The 22938-nt window shown below is 46.2% G+C and overlaps 1 protein-coding gene across 1 annotated transcript in view; it reads right to left on the minus strand.

The window, feature by feature from the left end:
• LOC144132340 (uncharacterized) overlaps nucleotides 1-22938 on the minus strand; it is a 243571-nt gene that overhangs the window by 177644 nt on the left and 42989 nt on the right. The window contains exon 4 of the mRNA XM_077664664.1: nucleotides 19073-19198. Within this exon, the coding sequence (XP_077520790.1) occupies nucleotides 19073-19198 (126 nt within the window). The remainder of the gene's footprint in view (nucleotides 1-19072; nucleotides 19199-22938) is intronic.

Consider the following 22938-nt stretch of genomic DNA (forward strand, 5'->3'; position numbering starts at 1 on the left):
TAGAGGCCTGTGTGCTGTGCGTTGTCAGTGCACGTAAAAGAACCTCAGGTGGTCGAAATTTCCGGAGCCCTTCACTACGGCGTCTCTCATAGCCTGAGTCGCTTTGGGACGTTAAACCCCCATAAACATAAACATAAACATAAACACACACACACACACACGCACACGCACGCACACGCACGCGCAAACGCGCACACGCGCACACGCGCACACACACGCACACACACACACACAAATGATATGTGCAACCTGCATATCAATTCGCCTATTTAGGAAGAGCTGTCTTCTCTGCCTTAGTACTATAACGTGTTTTCACGTGTTGCATGACTGGGGTCTGTCGTGCCAAGCCATGCGGTAAATCACTTCGTTAGGAACGTTAGATGCAACGGCCATTATCAGAACTGCAGCGGCGCGCACCTCCTGCTGTATGCAAGAATACAGCAGGCGAGTGGCGCCCATAATTTAGAAAGCTCACCGCTATTCGTCCGCAAATTTGGCAACTTAGTAAGGTGATCGTAGACTTCAATAGATGATGCATGTTTCTAAAGCAGGACCTGCACTGCAAAACCGCCTTTGAGGCGATGGACCCTCTGGTTACCAGCGAATTAGAAACCGTGTTTTAAACGAATGCTGCCGAATGACGGGTGTTTCACGCGAGCATAGCGTACGCCGGAGGGCATCGGCACCGTGATGGGCTCCCGGAGGCCATGCCACGATCTCTCGTTTTCAAGAAATAATTTCCCCGCAGCAGCACACAATGTTTTCAGAGCGTTAGCTCTTCTCAGCTGTCCGATGTGGGCGTCGCCCTTGCTGGCGCCTGCAAGCCAGGCTTGGCGCTACCTGCTTATGTTTTGCTAAGAGCGCAGGCTGTGATCGCTTCCTCGGCGGACTTGGCACCGCGCGGACTATCTCAAAGTGCATTTTGTTGCATATTAAAGAACTCATAAATAATTCTTTCAGCTTCTTGCCCTCCTTAACGGTTGCCTGAATGCACGGCTGATAAAAAATCCGACCTTCTCTGTGATAAAGCGCTGCTGGAAGCTGGCACTGTGTCTCTAAGTCTTATGTTTCTCCGTCGTCATCCCTTGCGGGTTCTCAGCCCACGTGTGCAGCCAGAATAAAAATCTTCAGAATGAATGCAGCGAAAAAATCAAAGCGCTCATATTTAGTTGTCTATTTTGTCTGCGCGATAAACGCTTTTCGCCTGCTAGTAATTTGTTAGAAGGCATCTAAAAGACCATGCTGAGCCCTTTTTTCTGTTCAACCAGATTTTTGAGAATTGTACTTTCCGTAGCCTGAAGCATTCTCCTTTGTTATAACGCTGACCCCCATTATCATCTTAGGCTTAAGAAATTTTTTTTTTTTATGACTACTGCTTTGCTGGTTTCCTGCTGCCCAAGGTTCGGCGAGTGCTCGCCGTTCGAACCACGTTGGCCGAAGGGGAACGTACCACCTTTAGCAGGCTGCAATGTGGTTCGAAACTTCAAGGGGCGAAGCAGGGTTATCGGAGCTTCTCTCAAGCGGACACCCCTAAAGAAAGCCGGGAGCCAGGCCGGGGGCCGCTTGTACCAATTTTTACCGGTGGGTGTCCGGCGGCGGGTTTCGAACCAACCACCTCCCGCAGCCGAGACGGGCACCCAACCAACTAGGCCACGGCTGCTCTTTGCGACCGCAAAGATGCAGGTCAAGGGACTGCCATTTTTTATGCAGGAAGCACTGATATCGATCTCTATGACTATGCCATTGTGCTTTGAGAGCAGCTATTAAAACCTGGGCCAACATTCTAAAGATCGGCGGCAAACCCAGAACAACGACCACGAAAGTAACGCGGTGCCGTATCCGCTGCTTTCAACCTCGGACCGTTTCCGCATCTGGCAAACAAGTGCTAGGCTCAGCGGAGCCACTTCGAATGGGCTCCAAATACCGGCACTACGCTGCAGTCACTCGTTTTCCTGGACCCACAAAGAATAGCAATCCTCAACTGCCATTGCTATATCCCGCATTGAATGCTCGCAAAATTCTATGTTAAATGAAATAGCGTTGATTCGCACCACTCAGTCAAAAGTCGAGGATTCAATTTCTAGCCTTTCGTCGCGAGTTGACGCACTAGAAAAAAAAATCGCGGGAACAAATCAATGAAGTACCCCAAGCACTTCATGCACTTGTAGCTAAACTACTTTTAGAAAAATGTGATGACCCCGAGAAAGTCTGCGGCTCCCTAACTTGCTGTTTTTTTGGAATCACAGATCAACAGGATGCAACGTCGTCAGAGTCTGAATTGCGAATCGTTTCATTCAGCTCTCAGGAGCTACATATCACCATTGGCAATAAAGACTTTCAGCGTGCTCAAAGACTTGGTCGTTTACACTTAGAAAAAACCTCCCTATCATTGTCAATTTCGCGAGCTTCAAAAGACAAAGCACGAATACTTTCTGCCATTTAGAGGCTCAAGAACTCGTCGTTTAAAATCCGTGAAGACTACTCAACACGGGTGCGCTCGGCAAGGAAGAAACTTTTTTCGCATGGTCAGCAAAGCGCTGGTTCACAAAAGATCTGTTTTGATAAAATTTTATATGAACAACAGATAGCTTTTGGGCGATGCTGCAACCGATTTCGTGGTGGAGCAAATTTTACAGCGCTTAAGAAGACAGTCACATTTGTCTTTAATACACCAACCTTTGCAAACTCCCAAGCGTCTACCCCTTACCCGAACAGATAGATCGGTACCAGTTTTACTAACCAAACGCCGTAGCTATTTCCCAAAGGAAGACACCGTTGAAGGTATATTGAATGACAATAGCACCGCTATCACCATCCTCACAAGAACTTGGCTCACACCTGATGTACAGAATAAAAAAAGCTTTTGCAAGATAAGCAATCTTGAGCTTTTTTCCACGGTGACAGATCAGGGCGCAGGGCAGGACGCGTGGTGGTTCTTGTTAAGCGTACCTTGTTTTCTTCTGCTATTGCGATCAGTAGTGAAAGAGAAATCCTTAGTGTGAACTTTTTTTTCCCATTGCACCAACATTATTACTGACTGTTACTGAGCCCAGACTGCGATCACTCCTTCACTGATGAGCTACGTGCCATTCTTCTTGACCTGAAAAACCAATTTCCCTGCGCAAACCGCACAGAGTGCGGTGATTTTAACTTTAGAAACATTGACTGAGACAATCTAAGTGCATCTTCCCGGCATTGCAGCAATTTCTTGGATCTTGTTTCCCTATTTCACTTTTCCCAATCAGTCAGAGAACCAACCCGTGGTAGCACCATCCTAGATCTCGCCCTTGGGTAAAATACGGAGTTAATCCAATCAATGTCGTAAACCGACGATCTTATCGATGATAGCATTGTGATGTTCAACCTCTAAATTTCCATTCCCCCGCGGCAACGTTCAGTGTAGTACATACGCGACTACAGCAAATCCGCCTTTTCCAAAATCAATAGCAAACTGTCCAAATTTCACCACCATTTTAAACAGTACGCTCCTAACAGGTGCATTGATGAAAATTGGTCGCTATATAAAGAAACAATAATATCTAACTGAATCGTATGTACCCCTCGTTTGCAGTCGCGGTGATGCCGTAAAATCGTGGTTTACAAATTAGCTTCAAACGCTTATTCTGGGAAGCTAGAGCTCTGTAATGCAGACAAGATTCACCGCATAAATACAACTCACACTCAAAAGTTTTATGCTAAGAATCGCGTCTGCGGTATTTATAGCAGCCAACTGGCCCAAACCACCGTACTACTGCAACGAAAACTCTCTGATTAAGCACCTAAATGAGAAAAGTGCTTCAGCTATCTGAGTGGTTACACCAAGTAGCAGAGAAGCACTAAACGAAATCTTTCCAACATGAACCTGCTTGACATCCTTCGAAATAACCCAGAATTGTTTTCTACCTTGTTAACTCCCAACTGTAGTGGGTCGCACAATAAAGCTTTATTAGATGAAGATGGTTCTCATGGTCCAAAGGCGCTTCGTTCTGATGTAATTAATGCGTAATTCACGTCTATTTTCGCTCAGGAACCGACCGTAAATCTTTTATATCGCACAGCCGAAATTTCCCACACATGTCGCCAGTTAGTATCTCAGCCGAAATAATCTGCAGAGTAACCGATAAATTAAAGACACCCTGTGCTCCACGGGGTGGCAACCTTTCATGAAAATTGTTAAACCTACCTTACCTGTATCCAGCCGTGTTATGGAAATTATTTTCGCGCAGTCTCTTTCAAGTGGCAAAAAGCTGTCTCAGTGCAAGATAAGCAAAGTCGCATCTCCGATAAGCTCCAATCAAACAATTATTATTGTATCTTACTAACGTGCATTGCTTGCAAGCTTACTGAACATATCATTTACTTTCATCTGTAGACGCACGTCGATAACAATTCCTTTTCTTCTCTAACCAGCACGGATTTTGTTCTGGCAACCCATGCGAAATACAAATTTTTTAACTCATAGCTGACCTTACCTAAGCATGGGCTCATCTTTTCAAACAGACTTCTTTTACTTCGAATTTTCTAAGGGTTTTGACCTTGTTTCCAATCTGCGCCTCATCTTCAATCTTTCCTCCGTTTCGTTGGAGACGCTAATATTATCATGAATTGTATAATCGCACCCAATTCACCGTTATTGACTGCCATCCTTCCGCCACGATTAACGTTATCTCAACAGTCCTACAGGGTTCAGGTCTTGGCCGGCTACCATTCCTAATCTTGGTGAATAACCTTCTTTCTGGCATTTCATCATCCATTCGCCTGTTCGCAGATGATTGTATACTGTAGCGCTGTATTTGCACTAAAACTGATTTTTCATTGCTCCAGGACGATTTAAACCTGACCAAACTTAGTTTAAAAATGGCTGATGAGGCTGAATGCAGCAAATGTAAACTCATGCACGTGTCCCAGAAACTGTCTAACATACTCTCCTCATACTCGCTAAGCCTGACCGATCTCCCTGAAGTTGCATTTTATAGGTATCTCGGCATCGAAACAACAATCAGCCTCAACTGGTCTATACAAACTACGCCACTTGCTACTAGCGTTTCTACTTAAATACGTTTCATCACTCACTCTTTCTACGCGTAGAGTTAGAGTAATAGCACATGATACATTAATCCGCACTAAACTTGGATATGCATCAACTACTTGGAACCCCATTAAAAAGTACCTAATACATGTGCTAGAGGCAGTTTACAAATCAGGGAGCTAGTTTTTTAACATCCGAAATGATGCCCGGCTTAGCGTTACTAACATCATTACTACCATTGGTGTAACTCCGCTGGCAGCTGCTCGTAAGATAGCAAGACTTTCCCTATTTCATAAACCGTATCATATTTTCCTGCAATTTTTGCGAGAGCCCAATTCTGTCTCACCCTTCTTGAGATCTGCACGATGTTTATTCAGTTACCTAAGTGTTCAGCGCATTCTACAAATAATTTCTGCCAGCTTACATAGTGCAGTGAAATACAGTCACCGACGATGTGGTCAGTGAATGGAACCGTATAAAGTTTAAAAAGTTATTGTTACAATATCTCTACTCAAAGTTCCTGTTATAAGTCCCCTTATTTCCTCTTTATGGCCTTGTTTTATTTCCATCTGTTATCGTATCAACAAATGTGTCAACATTGCTTGCAATTTATTTTGTGTACATTATTTTTTACTTTGTCAGAAAAGTCATATTTCAACAAAATCAACCTTTATTTGGAGTCTAGCGGCAGACTTCTCGGAATCACCCTGCTTACTGGACGCATGTGTAAATCCTGCTATTTAAACCACTGGACGTCACGTCAGATGTGAAGCAAATTGAACCTTCTGTGCCAACGAATTCACTCACTGTTTGGGCTGGTAAATTTCAACCCTGTGCTGGGGAAGTGCTGCAAGGCTGTTATGGAAATACGCGAGGCAAAGAACAACTGTATCTTCTTCACGCCGGCTGGCGGCACAGAACGCACCTGCTCTCTGCTTCCCTGAATGGCGTCCTCCAGCCTCGTCTGATAACATTCGTTCTGCTCCTCCTAGGTACGAATCTTTTCCTGGAATTCCGAGCGCTCAACCTCCAGCTCCATCTGGGTGGTCTTGAGCTTTTCCTCATGTTCCTGCAGGTGTTCTACGAAGCTTTCATTATATGTGGTCAATATCATACCTTTAAATACGTTAAATGGGACTCACATCTTCCACTTCGAAACATGAATAGATAACGACGCAAAGCACAGCGCACGACTGTGCTATAACGAAGACTTAAATCTCCTGACAAATCTCAGTGAATAAGAACAGAAAGTTGGGCTAGTTGGTGTGGATTCATACTTGACAGCGCAAAAAAACGAGGACAAAAGCGAACGAGGAGACACAACACAAGCGCAGTGTTGTGTCTCCTCGTTCGCTTTTGTCCTCGTTTTTTTGCGCTGTCAAGTATGAATCTCAGTGATCAGGTCGACTTGCCTCAAGTGGTTTTCAGCGTCAGCTTCGCGCTGGCATAAGACGATAGATTATTTCGTACACAGATGTGCACTGAAAGATACACCGCGACCCGCAGCCGGCTTGGAGACCATTCCCAACGAAGCTTGGTCACCGATCACCAGAACAGTGGCTAGTATCTGCGCACACAAATCCTACGCCTTTTAATTACATTGACTGGAGTGTCTATGCTGACAGCTTCGAACTCTCGGGAACGCAAGAGTGCACACACACCACCACTGTCGAAAGCACCAACGTAAGGGGGCATCCTCAAATGCCCCCAAAACATATAAGCGGGTTATCTTCAAAATTATTCCGAAACCCATTGGTACCGGCAACTTAGTCTGCCATATTTCAGAATTAAAATATTCTTTCTAAGAAGGGTTGCCCTTAAAGGCCTCTATTTCAAGATTTCCGGCACTCATAAATCGTTTGACATTTTTATACGCCAGTTGCTTACAGACTCTCTACAAAACGCTGATAACTAGCTTTTGATTTCTTGTAGCATCGAGACAATACAGTCCCAGTACATGATGCAGACATGGCTGTGATGTTTACTCATGATGGCAAAAGCAAAGAGCGAAATGTTTTGGATTGAAATTTCTGTGGTGGCTTTTATAGAATTTAACGTCCCAAAGTAACGAGGCTATGAGGGATGCCATAGTAGAGGTCTCAAGATAATCACGATCACTTGGGGTTCCTTAACGTGTGCTGACATAGCACAGTACACGGGCCTCTAGCATTTCGCCTCCATTTAAATGCGACTGCCGCGGACGGGGTTAACCCTCCTTTTTGGAGTGAGAAGCCGACCTTCACAAGCGCTCAGTCGCTGCGGCGTCTGTCATGAAAATTTTAGCTGATAGGAATACCACCTTTAATAATTTGAATGCCTGTTCTTCGCAGTACGTCATGGCTGACCATAAGGATGTCTAGGAAGGTAAAACTGATTGACGGCGGATCGCAGGGGATGAACAAAGTGAAGAATGAAAAAAAGTAGCCGCGCTTCCACGCAAGCGTAGACTTCGAAAGTATGTGAACAATAAAGGATGAAGCTTAAAGCGCCTCTGAGACGCAAATGAAGCATGTAAGTTCGGTCTTTTGTATGCATAACATGGGACAGGGTGATGACTTGACGCACAAGAAGAATATCACCATAGTAATATTGTTACAGGTTCTATTTACAAATAATATTTACAAGGCAGGTCGAGAGGAGCCTGGTGCGCCGGCGGCAGGATACTTGACTTTTTCTTCTACTTCAAGCCGCCGCACGTCTTCTTTATTCCTCAGAGCCCATGCGCAGCACGTGACATTTCCCCGTTCGCAGACGAAGCCCTCTGGGCCAGTCAATCAATCGGGGTCCCGAGAGTGGAATGGCTTCAGCCGTGCGACATGCACGACCTGGGTTGTCCTTGAGCGGCGTCCTTGCGTTGATTGGGGAGAGATGACATAGTTGAGGTCATTGAGGCGAGCAACAACGATGAACGGGCCTGTGTAGTGGGATAGCAGCTTTTCTAATAAGCCACGCTTGCGTATGGGCGTCCACAACCATACAACGTCACCGGGCAGGTAGGAGACATCCTTGCGCCGGCGGTCATAACGCTGCTTAGAGCGATGCTGTGATGCCAAGGTGCGTATCCGGGCAATCCGACGGGCTTCTTCAGCGCGACATAGAATGTTGGCAATAGAAGGCTCGGTGTCGAGAGAGAAAAGTAAGATGCTGTCGAGGGAGCTTCGATGCGGACGGGCATAAAGAAGGAAGAATGGGCTGTAACCAGTTATTTCATGCCTCGACGTGTTATAGGCGTATGTAATGAAGGGAAGCACGTCGTCCCAGTTCTTATGGCGGGAATCGACATACATGGCCAGCATGGTCGTGAGTGTCCGATTGGTACGTTCAACCAGTCCATTAGTCTGGGGGTGGTACGGCGTCGAGTGGCGAAAATGGCATGAACTAAGACGCAGAAGCTCTTCCACAACGTCTGCCGTAAACTGGCGACCGCGATCACTGATAACAACTCGAGGAGGTCCATGCCGGAGGATGACAGCACGAAGAAGGAAGAGCGAGACCTCAGCAGCGGTGGCGCAAGGTAGGGCGGCGGTCTCACAGTAACGGGTGTGGTGATCAACGCACACTATAATCCAGCGGTTACCGTTGGACGAGCGGGGAAACGGGCCGAGCAGATCGAGTCCAACTTGTTCATATGGCGTGCTTGGAGGTGGCAAAGGATGCAGGCGTCCAGGCGGAGAAGTCGTGGGAAGCTTGAACCGCTGACACTGCACGCAGGTGGCCACGTAGCGCTGAACCATGTGACGCATTTTTGGCCAGTAAAAACGTTCTTTGATGCGGTTAAGGGTCCTGGCAAACCCCAAGTGCCCAGCCGTGACGTCATCGTGCATTGCCTGCAGAACAGAGGAGTACAGAGTAGCCGGAGCAACGAGGAGAAAGCGCGCACCTCCAGGCGAGTAATTCGTTCTGTAGAGTAAACCGTCGCGAACGCAGAAAGGGCTTGCGGATGTCGGGTCACGGGCTTCGGCAAAAAGCGGCGCCAAGTGCTGATCCTTGCGTTGTTCCATCTGGAAAGTGCCAAGATCTGGAAACTCTTGGGAAACGGCAGCGAGATAGTCATCGAAGTTTTCATCATCGGAAGTACTAACCGTGAGCGGCAGCCGCGAGAGGCAATCTGCGTCGGCGTGTTGGCGGCCACTTTTGTAAGACACTTTGAAGTTAAACTCTTGGAGGCGTAACGCCCAGCGGGCCAACCGACCGCAGGGGTCGCGTAGATTGACCAGCCAGCACAGAGAGTGATGGTCTGTGACGACTGTAAAAGCACGTCCATAAAGGTACGAACGAAACCGTTGTACGCCGAAAACAACGGCGAGACACTCTTGCTCTGTTACAGTGTAATTGCGTTCCGACTTGCTGAGGGTGCGACTTGCATAAGCGACAACGTGTTGATTGCCCTCATGGCGTTGGATAAGCACAGCACCCACGCCGATGCCGCTGGCGTCAGTGTGGAGTTCAGTCGGTGCTGTCGGGCAGAAATGACGCAATATTGGCCGCGAGGTGAGGAGAAACTTGAGCTGCCGAAACGCGGAGTCGCATTCGGGAGTCCAGTGGAAAGGGGTGTCTTTCTGCAGGAGACTTGTAAGCGGGTAGGCTAAATCAGAAAACTTGGGAACGAAACGCCGAAAATATGAGCAAAGTCCTAGGAAACTCCTGAGCTCTTTCACTGATTTGGGTTCTTTGACACTGCTTACAGCTTCAACCTTCTGCGGGTCGGGTCTGAGGCCATCCTTGTCAACGAGATGACCAAGCACAGTAATTTGGCGTTCACCGAAGCGACACTTCTTCGAGTTCAGCACGAGGCCCGCTCTCTCTATGCAGTCTAGGACAATGGCTAAGCGGCTGTTATGTTCGGCGAAGGTCCTACCAAAAATAACAACATCGTCCAGATAACACATGCAAACTTGCCACTTCAGGCCACGTAAAAGCGTATCCATAAATCGTTCAAAAGTGGCAGGAGCGTTGCAAAGGCCGAAAGGCATAACATTAAATTCATACAACCCGTCAGGTGTCACGAATGCTGTCTTCTCTTTGTCTTGCGGGTGCATCGGGATCTGCCAGTACCCGGACCGTAGATCCACCGAGGAAAAGTAGGAGGCTGAGTGGAGGCAGTCAATGGCATCATCAACGCGCGGGAGCGGGTAAACATCCTTCTTTGTGACAGTGTTAAGCCGGCGGTAGTCGACACAAAATCACCAAGTGCCATCTTTCTTTTTGACAAGGATCAATGGAGCAGCCCACGGGCTTGAAGATTCCTTAATGATGCCGCGGTGCAACATGTCACGGACTTGTTCATCGATTATCTGACGTTCGGAAGGCGAGACGCGGTATGGCTTCTGGCGAATCGGCTGTGCAGATCCAGTATTGATCATGTGATGGGTACGGGAAGCTGGAATCGGCGGTGGTTGGTCGCGACCAAAGTCAAACACGTCCGCATGCTTCATAATAACGGCCACTAGTACCTGGCGGTCGCTAGTGGGTAGGGATTTGTTGACCATGGCTAGGAATTGAGAGTCGCTCAGATCGCGGCGTCTAGTTGGACGAGACACGTTGTCAGTGATCGCGGCAACTGGTACAGAAAAACGTTCTTCAAAGCCAGCAAGTTTTAAACCACATGGCAATACTGCAGGTGCATTGGAATGATTGACAGTCCAAAGAGTGGCATGGCCCTTGGTCACATGGACGACGCTGCGGGGTACTAGCACACTTTTCTTTGCACAGTTAAGGGAACAAGGTTCCACCACAGCATCGAAGGCATCAGAAATCGTGCTCGAGGACACAACGGGAACGAATATGGCAGACATTGCTGGAACGACGGTATCTTCAGAGACATGAAACACTTGGGCAACCACTGGCGAGTCTTCTATGAGAGCTGACCGAAGGCCAGGACTTAACGATATGCCACCACTGCGGAAGTCGAGAGTAGCGCCGCACTGGTGCAAAAAGTCAATACCGAGGATGATGTCATGCGTAGAACGAGGGAGCACCGTGAATTCAGTTCGGAACATGTGGCCAGCGATCACTACATTCACAAAACAAATACCAATCGGAACCAATGATTCTCCCCCTACACCCCGGAATATAACAGCACGATCCCAAGCGAACATTATTTTACGACCCAGACGGTTCTTGAAAGTTGAACTCATCACTGACACCGTGGCACCAGTGTCCACTAAGGCCATGACGCAAATACCGTCCACTAAAACTTCAAGGCGGTTCCTTAACATAACAATGGGCAGAGGAATTGGCACTATCGATGATCCGGCGACCGCACCTCCATCGGCCGCACACGCTAGTTTCCCGGGGACGGTGGGGAACGACGTTGGGGGGAAGGCGAGCGGCGAGAGCGGTGCGGAGGTGGAGTCAGACTTCGGTCAGAGGCAGGGGAGTCGTTCCGTGGTGGCGCGTAACTGGAGGGGCGCTGAGACGATGTGAAGACACGGTCATGAACAGGCGCATTGAAACTCAGGCGAGGGTTCGACCATTGGCGCTGGGAGCGGGAAAACTGGCCCCGGCGACGGCAGAATCTAGAGATGTGACCGATCATACCACAGCGGTAACAAAGTGGTGGGTCGGGGGGGGCACTCGGGATAACACTCCTCGTTGCCAGTGTCGAAACGACCATCGTACTCCGGCTGCCGCAGGTGGCGTTGCGGATGAGCTGGCGCCCTGGGGCCGGGGCGGGTGATCCGGGGAGCGTCGCTGTAATCAATGCGAGTAGCACTGGTAGGGGCCTGGGCAGACAAACTCCAAGGGGAGGAGCGGTAGGCGGGAGCCGCCTGCAGAGAACAGCTCCCATACGGGACCTCACTGCGGCGCGCAAGATCTTGATGCCGGGAGAGTTCGTCACGCACGATTTGACGAATGACGTCAGGGAGAGTCGCCGCATTCACAGGCTCGTGGAAATCCACGCTGGCGACGGTGGTGACGTTAGGCAGGCGACCGAACTTGGGAGTAATTCGACGCAGTTTTAGAGCTTCAAAGGTGCGGCAGTGCTTGATGATATCCGTGGGCGAGTCTAAATTTTCTTTACTAATAAGAAAGCTGTAGACGTCCTCTGCGATGCCCTTGAGGAGATGACCAACGCGATCTTCGTCGGACATACTGGGATTAACGACTTTGCACAGCTTCAAGACCTCTTCTATGTAAGTCGTGCAGGTCTCTCCAGGCACTTGCGCTCTCTGAAGCAAAGACTGCTCAGCGCATTTTCGTTTGGCAACAGTATCCCCGAAGCAGCTGCGGAGCTCTTCCATGAAGCGGTCCCAACTTGTTATTGATGCCTCATGGTTTCCGAACCAAGTTAGCGCGGTGCCATCGAGAAAGAAGACGACATTGGCCAGCTGAAGAGTGGCATCCCAGCCGTTGTATTTGCTCACCCGCTTGTAATTGGTGAGCCAATCATCCACGTCTTCGCCAGCCTTCCCGGAAAACGTCCGCGGCTCACGGTAGTGCTGCCAAGCGGGCGTTGCGGCGCCGGTCGGACGTGCGTCGGCTTCCTTGGGCATTTGCACGGGCAACGGTGGCAATCCGGCGATTCTTCGGCTGCAGTGGTTGCGAGAGGGGTCCGTGGTGATCGACCCAGCACCTCCACCACACTGTTACAGGTTCTATTTACAAATAATATTTACAAGGCAGGTCGAGAGGAGCCTGGTGCGCCGGCGGCAGGATACTTGACTTTTTCTTCTACTTCCAGCCGCCGCACGTCTTCTTTATTCCTCAGAGCCCATGCGCAGCACGTGACAATATTTATTATTTTAGTATCCTCTAAAATGTTAGTTTCATGGCGATGGGGTCAAAAGGTGACATTATATGCATGTTTATATAAAGGGAGCGGCTTTTATGCCTAAACGGGGAAGGGAAGAGGTGGGTTAAAGGCGGTGCAAAAGGCCCAACGCCATAGCGAAAGGCACAAGAGAGTCTAGCAGCGCCTTTGAATAGTTATGCGGTTTGCGCGGGATCCAAATCCAGATCACGTAGGTCGAAAGGTAGAGCGATTTGTGGGCGCGGATGATGTGCAACCAAACTGAGCGTGGCGTTATTTGTTGGCTCACCATCAAGTGAAACTTATTTCCCTTATACTAGGTGGCAGATTTAAAATACAATATCTCTTAGTACTGCAAGCTCTTGACATGGCAAAAAGTGAACAGAGAAGAAGCAGTGTAGAACTTTTTACTGCTTGTAAACAAGCCCGGCAGATGATGACGAGAGTGGCTTCACAAAACAGTTCCTGGCGGAAGAACATCGGGAATAGTAGTCGCGTGTTTTGAACTGAAGCTGGCGGAGCCGCCACAGCTTTTGTATCCTCTCCTTTCTTTTTGCTTATTTAATTGCTTGAAAGCTCGAGTGAATATGCCAAGCAGAGAGACAGTAAAGCTCACAAAAGGTAGCGACACGACAAACTAGCTGGGAATTTTCCACTGCGCCTAGCTCGACTGTGAACAAGAACAGGATAGTCGAGAACCAGTTCCCGCTTCTACGGACAGCATGAACAGCGCATACTTACTGTGGAGTAGAAAGCGCGGCGGGAGCTTTCCACGCCATCTTGGCATTGCAAGCGCTTTGTTTGCTGATATCGTGAAGGTCACAAAAAATCATTGGCGGACAGAGAGGGCAGTCGGAAGAGGGACGGCTGGTAGCTACTTAACCCTACCACGGTGGTATCTTCTCAAGGATTTACAAGGACGCATAGGAGGGCAAGAGTTTCCTATAGACTACTACAGATGGTTGTGTTTACAGCTATGTAGAACGGTCAAGTCCAGTTATGTGCTTGATCGGAGGACCTTATTTACCATTTAAGTGTGGCTATGGTGGAGCACTTGCCAGCAGAATACGCTAGGCTAACCCCTTTTTACTTTGAACTTTCACAGGGAACATTAGTTGCTTACAAGATCCGATAAACTTTTTTTTTCACTGATGTGACCAAAAACAATAAGCAATTAAAAATGCTTCGCAGTGAGCTTTAAATTTTACTGTCATCTTGGCAGGCCTAGAGAAGGAAAGCGATGTCTCCAGAGCTACTTGCATCATGGAGAACTCTCCAGGCGCTTGCGCCCGCAGGCTCATGGCCTCTTTCACCTTCTTCAGTCGAGTGATTACTTTTTGCTGAATAACGGCTTCTTCCATCACCCTCTAGGACATTCCGCTCAGCTTCTGGATCGTGTCCTGTATGCATTACACAGATATGTTTAACTCTCTTGCCCTCTATCCCACTTTTGAACAGGGGTCCTTCTCTTCCGTAGTTGGAAGAACCGCATAGTACTGTTAACTCATTCACCACACAGTCGCCTCACGTTTGGCCCCTCTGAGAATCTTCAGGCACAACCTTTCATACACGCTCCGAAATACTGCAACAAAACTGCTTCAGTTCAGTGTCCTCAGTTGCAAAACATTTTTGACACTCTGCAGAGCTAGTTACACCTCGAAAACATCGAGCGTTACCTTCATTTGGATGGTCTAAGCGACTCGCTCATGGATGTCCTGGTTCAGTGCCGTGGTTATTTTTTCCTGGCGGGCGCTTTTTTCCCTCAGCTTCTCCTGCTCTCCAGTCAGCTTTACCAGCGTGTCCTACATTCATGTGTTGCAAACACTCTTCGTGAGCTCCACAGAAACTTTGATGTGTTGCGCCATTATCTCTTTGGAACTCAATATAGCTGCCGGGGCGATCGTAATTGAAACAGAAGCCACAATTCTACTTCCTTTTCATATCAAGCGTTCTCCGAATAGTATTGAAAATTATAAACCATTTTTTGTAAACCTCAGCAGAGCGCATATATTATATAAACACATGGCTCTTACAGCAGCACATTCTATGCATAAGCAAAGTGTCACATCTTGAAGTCACTATAAATATGTACGTCGAGAGAGAGAGAGAGAGAGAGAGGGTTTATTGATATGAAAGGCAGAAAGGTTGGCCTGAAAATAAATATCTGGCCTGCTACTCTGCTCTGGGGGACGGGAAGAGGAGATAAAAGAAGGTCACGATGGGGGACGATGATGATGGGAGGAGGCAGATGAAAAACTACTTAAAATATACTTAATATGTGCGTCGAATAAATACGCAAACTCAGTAGGAAGCATTCCTAATCTGTTAATTCTTCGCTAGATCGCGAATAGGTTGCATCTGATCTGTTTCTGGACGCCAATAAGACATCTCACAGTGTTTTGTTAAATCAACAATTTATACCAATACGTGGACGATACATTTATTGTGTCTTTCGGTGCTAATTATTCTGATGAACTTAGCTGCTTGTAGAATAGAACAACTAAGCTATGGTCCGGTTATCGACCATAGTTTAGTTAAAATGAGGATTGTAAGAACGCTTATTGTGTGATTACATAACAATTCCAAAAATTTAAAGGCGTATGCATACGTGGTAACATGCCTGATGACTGCTGCTATGGAGATGCAATCACGCGTCTATCTCATGATTCATCATTCATACTATTCATACAGGCAGCTGCATACTTCCTACAAGTTTCTCGCTCTTGACGCATCAGAATTAAATGAAACACAAGAAGCGGCGGGGTGGGGGGGCGTGCTTTCTTCCACCTCTCTCGAAGCATCAGTTCAGGTCCGTGGTCGTTTGTAATGTTAGACGGTGCAACGCGGTCGATAGGAGGGTCTCACGAACAGCTGCGTGCTTCCTGTCGTTTAGAAGTGGTGGCTTTGCAATCCCTACTGAGGCGATGATAATTATGTGGTTCGTGGCTTTCGACGGCACTCTTCACCATGAGTGCCAGGAATTATTTATGGTTTTGGTTTAATTTTCTTCGCCGTTTCTTATATTATTATTTGCGTTTAACACCTATCTGTGGCGACAGTGAGCAGTTCCTTTATCTGTATGTTTTTTTGCAACGCTGGGGCTACGGCGCAGAATGTAGGTGAGGGGGAGTTTCCATTTTCGCCACCGACAATATTTGTCTGAAAAACTACTGCGTCTTTCGCATAGGCCGCTAGCGCTCTTAAGCGTCCTTCTTGTGCAAGTGTTAGGCTTACACACATGTGGCTGTTCAACACGCCCGCGTCAATCTGTTATGTACCCATTTTCGGTGATACACTGTTACATGCTTTGTGTCGACGAAGAAGCGGAGGAAATGAGGGTCGTCGACGAGAAAGCAGATGGTCGGCGTGGTGGGTTGAGGTCTCCGCTCCAGTCACAAAACGTCCAAACTAGACGCCTCAGACGTGTTCAGTGCCTGCTGAGTACGTAAAAATATGTTAGGGTGTTTTCTTTGATCGTGTCCTTTTATGAAACTGCCATTTTCCCCGCCCCTGCAAATACGTACGTGAGGCTTCTTGTAAATGACATGGTATGCTATTTCTTGGCGATTTTGCTGCCGAAAAATTTTTGTCAACGGTAAGGTTACAATGTGTGGTGCCATGAATCGACTGTTTTTAGTGATTGTGCTGTCAGATGGAGTTCAGAAATAATTCAATCTTTTTTTGTTATAGGCCTACAGCGGCCTACGATTAATGTAAAATGAAAGATAGGCTTGTATTTAGTTACTGTTTTTATTAACTTTATTTATTGATTTTTCACCAGCTGTTATCCATTTTGCATTGTTCCTAAGGCTTTATGAATTTCCACTTTCGTTACTGGCGGGATGTTCCATTGATATTCTCTACTGGGTTTCTCATTAACGTTCTGGTTGCATTGGCTACTCAATATATTTGTGTAGAACTCATCGGCTAATTTACCTATGCTGTATGTTTTGCTAATGACGTTGTGAGATTGTGATAGAAAAACTATCCACATTGTTTAAGAAAAGTATCAAGCGCATGAGCAGCATGGAAGAACGCTAACATTATCTTAATAAGGCAGGAGACATCAAGGACTTAAAAAATTACTGACCGATCAACTTACTGGCCACTGCCTACAAGGCATTTACTAAGTTAATCGCTAATAGAACCTGTACAGCTTTAGTCTTAAAGCAACCGAATCGCCAGGCAGCCTTTTGTAAAGGATATTCGACAATAGACCACATTCACACTATGCTCAACCGTCATGGAGGCATTGCAGAATCAGTGAGTACAAAGGTATTTTTTAAATACTGTAAGATATCTATAACGAGTGCACAGCTATCATAGCTCGAAGTAAATTAATCAATAAAAATTGGCAGTGGCTTAAATTGGCTAACCCTGGAATTCAGCTGAAAGCAAGCACACGTGCTATGCTTCTCAGGCTCCTCCATGGCAGCTCCCGTAAACGCTCGCGACAGCCGCTCTACATATACCCACACGACCACATTGCTATGATGTGGTATCACATGGTTTTACAACACCCCCGCCGACTGTCATCATGTGGCTTCCGTTCACCCCATCTGATGTTCTAAGGTCAAAGGTCAACCCAAAGCTCACCCAATGTCAAAAGTCAGAGGTCAAAGGTGAACTAAAGGTCAAGGGTCAAGATCAGGGGTCAAGGATTCGGCACCATGACTGTACCACATACATTCATGCACGGCTAACGCGGCTGGGCTGAGTCTTTCAAGGTCATTCTCCGGCTTACTCGACGACTGCTTTACCTAGCCTAGTGAAGATATTCGCTTTCCAATGAAGAACAGTTACAGGCAGGGAGACACGATCTCGCCATTGCTATTCGCCACTTGTTTACAGGTGGTATCCCAAGGCCTGGATTGGAATGTGCTAATGTGAAAGACCTTAGCAATGTGCGATTCGCTGATGACATTGCCTTGCTAAGTAACTAGGGAGCTGAATTAGAAAGCATGATCAATAAGTTAGACAGGCAGAGCAGAATGATAGGTGTAAAAATGTAACATGCAGGAAACTAAAGTAGTGTTCAACATTCTCGCAACGGACAGCAGTGCACAACTGGTAGCGAGGCGCTAGAAGTGGAAGGGCATACGTCTACTTCCGGCAGGTAGTGAGCGATGATCGAGATCATAGGAAGGAAATAACTGGAAGTATAAGAATGGGGTGGAGCGCTGATGGCAGGTCATCTCAGATCATGAATGGCAGCTTACCAATGTCCCCCAAGCTAAAACTATAGAATAACGGTATCTTGCCAGCACTCAAATAAGGGGCAGAAAAGGGGAGGCTGACGAAAAGAGTTGAGCTTAAGTTGAGGACAAAGCAGCGAGGAATGTAAAGATTTTTTTTGTAACATTAAGAGACCGGAAGCCGGCTAAACGGTTGAGGGAACAAACGGGTGTTAATGACGTTTTAGTCGAAATCAAGAGAAAGAAATGGACTTGGGCAGGGCAGGTAATGCGAAGGCAAGATAAGCGCTAGTCCTGAAGGGTAACGGAGTGGATTCTAAGAGAACGCAAGCGTGTTAGGGGGCGGGAGAAATGTTGGCGGAGGGGAATAAAGAGCTTGCCGGGATGCCGAAACTGCAGCTGGCAAAAACACAGGGTTAATTAGATAGACATGGAAGGGTCTTTGCTCTGCAGTGGGTGTAGTCAGGCTGATGGTGATGGTGATTTTCTTCTGTGTAAAAATATTTTATTTAAACATTTTCTGAATAGCTTTTACAAGACGTGTTATGCCCACTCAGTCGCAGGCTGAGACGAAAGCAGAAAAGCCTAATCAATATGCGTGCGAGAAAATGAGAAAAATGCGTCAATATTACGTTGCAGTCACATGTAAAGTATTACCAGTGCCTGTGCTTGGTAAAAGTTAAATCAAGATGTGAGCTTAGGAACTTAAGAGCACTCAGAGCATCAGAAGTCTACAATAAGAGTTTGTATAAAATAAATTTTATGTACCGCTGTAGAGTAGTACAGAATAAACATTGTGTTCTATAGTACTGTACTGTATGCATAACACATGTTTTCATCTCGTATTTATTAAGTTAGTTTTGAATGCGTGGAGTAGGTTACACGCCCTGCTCTGCTAAATGGAAAAATGGCATGACGCTGTCGCATCAGTCACCGACCTTTCGTTTCAGCTTGGCCCTGATCACTGCTTTAAAGAAATTACTCTGCACATCCGGAACAATAGCCACATAAAGCCCTAGCGGTGTGGTAGGTTCAGCGTTAGAAATTTGTTTCAGGCTTTGCGAAGGCAGTAACGCCTGGAAAAGACAGCCTCACCTGCATTTCCTGGGATTGCGTGGTCCGTTCCCGCAGCTCCTGGTTCTGTTCCTTAATTTCTTTTCCCTGAGAGGCAGTTTCTGTCCTCCGCTTCGCGTGCACTGCGCTCTGCTTCTGAAACTTCTCCTGGAAGTACAGAGCGGCACAAGTCCACCTCTGGCGAGATCTGACAGTTTCGACCACAAGCGATGGTTGATTTATCATATCGAGCCAATCTTCACTCTCTGTTCGTGCTAGCTTTTTGCCCGGCTTAAAGCTCGTAGGTGTCAATGTTTTAAATACTGTCGTCATCATCAGAAACGTTTTATCCTTTCCGGCACCAAGGGAGCAAATTACCATCTCCAATTAACGCCCTCCACCAAACACGTCCAGCCCATTCCAGTGCATTTCCTGCAATCGTTTGCCCAATTATCTCCTACAGCTCGCTCTCACGTTTGCCACCCTGAAAAAAACATTCTGCTGCCTTAACAAACTACCTTTTTCCTCTTGTTCATTTTGAATGCCTTGAACATCAAATTAACCTTCTTGTGTTCACTAGGATGTTCTGCTCCCGCCTCGCCGCATCGACCAGTTACCGGCGACCTATTATTTATTTATTTATTTATTTAACATACTTTCAGGGCCCGAAGGCATTAAAGAAAGGAGTGGTACAACAAAAAAAAATACAGTGCATACTTACACAAAACAAGTTATATGATGGCAGAAAACACAGTTTTCTTGAAGTTCTCAACATCAGTAATGGCAGCGATGGAGGGAGGAAGGTCGTTCCAGTCAACGCTGGTTTTAGGAATAAAAGAATCATAATACAATTTTGTTCTCGAAAATGGAACACCGACTTTAAATATATGATCGGAACGGGAAGAAATGTATGAAGGGCTCGAAAAAAGATGATCCTTTAACAGAGGGTTATGGTGATACAGTCTGTGGAAAAGACACAGTCGAAAACACTTTCGGCGCAAAGAAAGGTCTGGTAAGGCAAGTGTGTTTTTCATAGAAGTAATGCTGGCGTAACGGGAATAGTTAGATAAGATAAAACGCGCTGCACGATTTTGAACGGATTCTAGTGTGTTTAACAGTGTGATTATATTAGGATCCCAAACTGCAGATGCATATTCTAACTTTGGTCGTACTAATGTTTTATAAAGGGTTAGTTCTATCGGCAGAGGCGCGGTAGAGAAATTTCGGCGCAAGTATCCAAGAGTCCTGTTGGCGTTATTTGAGACATGTTCGACGTGTCTATGCCATGATAAGTTACGTGAGATATGAACGCCTTGGTATTTAAAGGAGTTAACTGATTCAAGGGGAATGTCGTGAAGAACATAAGCACGCTTGTTATCAGTGATGTTAGTGCGACGTGACACATGCATCGTTTTACATTTATTAACGTTTAGTCGCATGCACCACTTATCACACCAGTTAAATACGCTTGTGAGATCATACTGAAAATAAATAGAATCAGTTTGGTTAGATATTTTGTGATAGATGACACAGTCGTCTGCGAAAAGCCTGATAGAAGAATGACAGATGCATTCAGGAATATCTTTAATGTAAATTAGGAAGAGAAGAGGTCCCAGTACCGACCCTTGTGGTACACCAGATGTCACAGAGGTGTGAGAGGAGGAACAGCCGTTAGTAGAGACATATTGAGTTCGATTCTATAAGAAGCTTTTAATCCAGTTCAGTACGTTAGGGTCAATGTTAAGCATGCTAAGCTTAAGAATTAGGAGATCATACGGAACAGTATCAAAAGCTTTCGCGAAGTCCAAAAACACACAGTCTACATCTATGTTCAAATCAGTGTAAGCAAAAAGGTCATTAGCAAAACATACAAGCTGTGTTTCGCATGAAAATGTCTTCCTGAAACCGTGTTGTTCTGCTGAAAAGAAGGAATTAGACTCAAGGAAATCAATCAGATGAGAGTATATGATATGCTCCAATAGTTTACATGGTATACTTGTGAGGGATATAGGACGATAGTTATCGGGAGAATGAGTGTTACCTGATTTTGGTACTGGAACAACCTTGCCCACCCTCCAATCGGCTGAAAGTACTGAGGAACAGAGTGGCTGGGAAAAAAGCATTGAAAGCAGAATAGAAGAGTAGGGTTCAGTGAGTTTTAGCATTTTAGAGCTGATTCCGTCGTCACCGGGTGAAGAAGACATTTTCAAGTTTCCAACCAACTTTTGCACGCCGACCCAGCCAATACTGATAGGGTCCATTGGCAAATAAGAGAAAGTAGTTACAGACGGTACAATATTAGCACTTTTCTGGTAAACGGAAGCAAACGCATCATTTAAAACGGAACAACACTGGTTCGGAGGAACGGAAATATTGTCAGAACGGGTTAGTTGAATTACCTTATCTTCTTTGCCCCCAACAATATTCCAGAGTTTACGCGGATTAGATTGCAGAAGTGATGGGAGGGTGTTGTCAAAAAAGTTCTGTTTTGTATCTTTAACAGCTATTAAATATTCAACATGAATGCGATGATATGCTGTCCAGCGTTCAGGAAGGTTAGATGCCTTAGCGCGACGAAAAATACGCTTCTTTTTGTTGCATGAGCGGCGTAGGGTTTTGGTAAACCACGGAGAGGTAGTATTTGAGACAATCCTAATTTTAGGTACGTATTTATCCATTAATTCTATCAGTTTAGTTTTGTACAATGACCAGTTTTCTTCATTAGTAAATTGGGAAAAGTTTTGAGTGTAGTTGGCAAAGAATGATTCTAGATCAGCTGTGATGGACGTGGTATCGGCGGCATTGTAATCACATATGGCCTTAATTATTTTCTTAGGACGAACATTCTTCCTAATTGTGAAGTGAAGCAGTGAGTGGTCACTCAGTCCTTCCAGGTACGTTGGCGGAGAGACAAAATCTGGAGCTGTAGTAAAACAGAGGTCTAAAATATTAGACGATGTGCTGGTGGTACGTGTGGGTTTATTAATTAGCTGAGTTAGATTAAAATCGGCGCAGGTGTCTAAAAAATTAGTGCACTCGGAGGATGGCTGCTTAAGGGGGGGAATACAGCTTCGCCACACTATGTTTGGGAAGTTAAAATCAGCCAGTAGGAATAAGTGTGATTTCGGGTGTCGAACAATTAATTTATTCAGGGCGTCATGAAGGTCGACGCAAAAAGTAGTAGGTGAGGATGGGGATCTATAACAAGCGCAAAAGATAAGGTCACCCGTTGGAAAGCTAACGTGGATGCAAGCGATTTATAGTGGGGAATCAATAGAGATAGCAAAGGAATTGATAGCACAGCTCACGGCAATCAGTACACCTCCGCCTGATCGGAAATCGCGGTCGTATCTGTAAAACTTATATGTTTTTTCGCAGTCTAGTATTTCGCTGTTCTTTATTTTTGCTGAGAGCCAAGTTTTGGTGAGCACAACAATATCAGCCGAGCATGCATCGATATGTGACGATAGTGATGTACGTTTGTTGATGACACTTCGGACATTAGTGAAAAGATGCGATATGCAGTCTGTTTGCGTTTGATCATGAGATAGCTATGCTGAGCTTGAATGTGTGGTGGGTGAACCTGGTGGTGTGATGTCTCTTTTTGGGGTAATTGCACTCCTGGCTGGTTCGATTCTGCATACTTCGTCAGTAGCTGCACAATAAGCGTAGCATTTTTTACCTATGATCAATTCGTTGTGGCGTAAGGAATAGAATTGGCCGCTAGCCTCGCCGAAATCATTAAGGGCTTTCCGCGATTTACGGGTAGCTTTACAAAAATCTTCGCCGATAGAAACGCCGTCTTCTTTAAACTTTGATTTTTTGAAAGTATATATTCTCGAGTTTTATAGGACGCAAACTTAGCAATAACAGGTCGTGTTTTGCCATTTCCAAAGCTGCCTAACCTA

The sequence above is a fragment of the Amblyomma americanum genome, chromosome 5 (genome assembly GCF_052857255.1).
Source record: "Amblyomma americanum isolate KBUSLIRL-KWMA chromosome 5, ASM5285725v1, whole genome shotgun sequence".
Classification (NCBI taxonomy): Eukaryota; Metazoa; Arthropoda; class Arachnida; order Ixodida; family Ixodidae; genus Amblyomma; species Amblyomma americanum.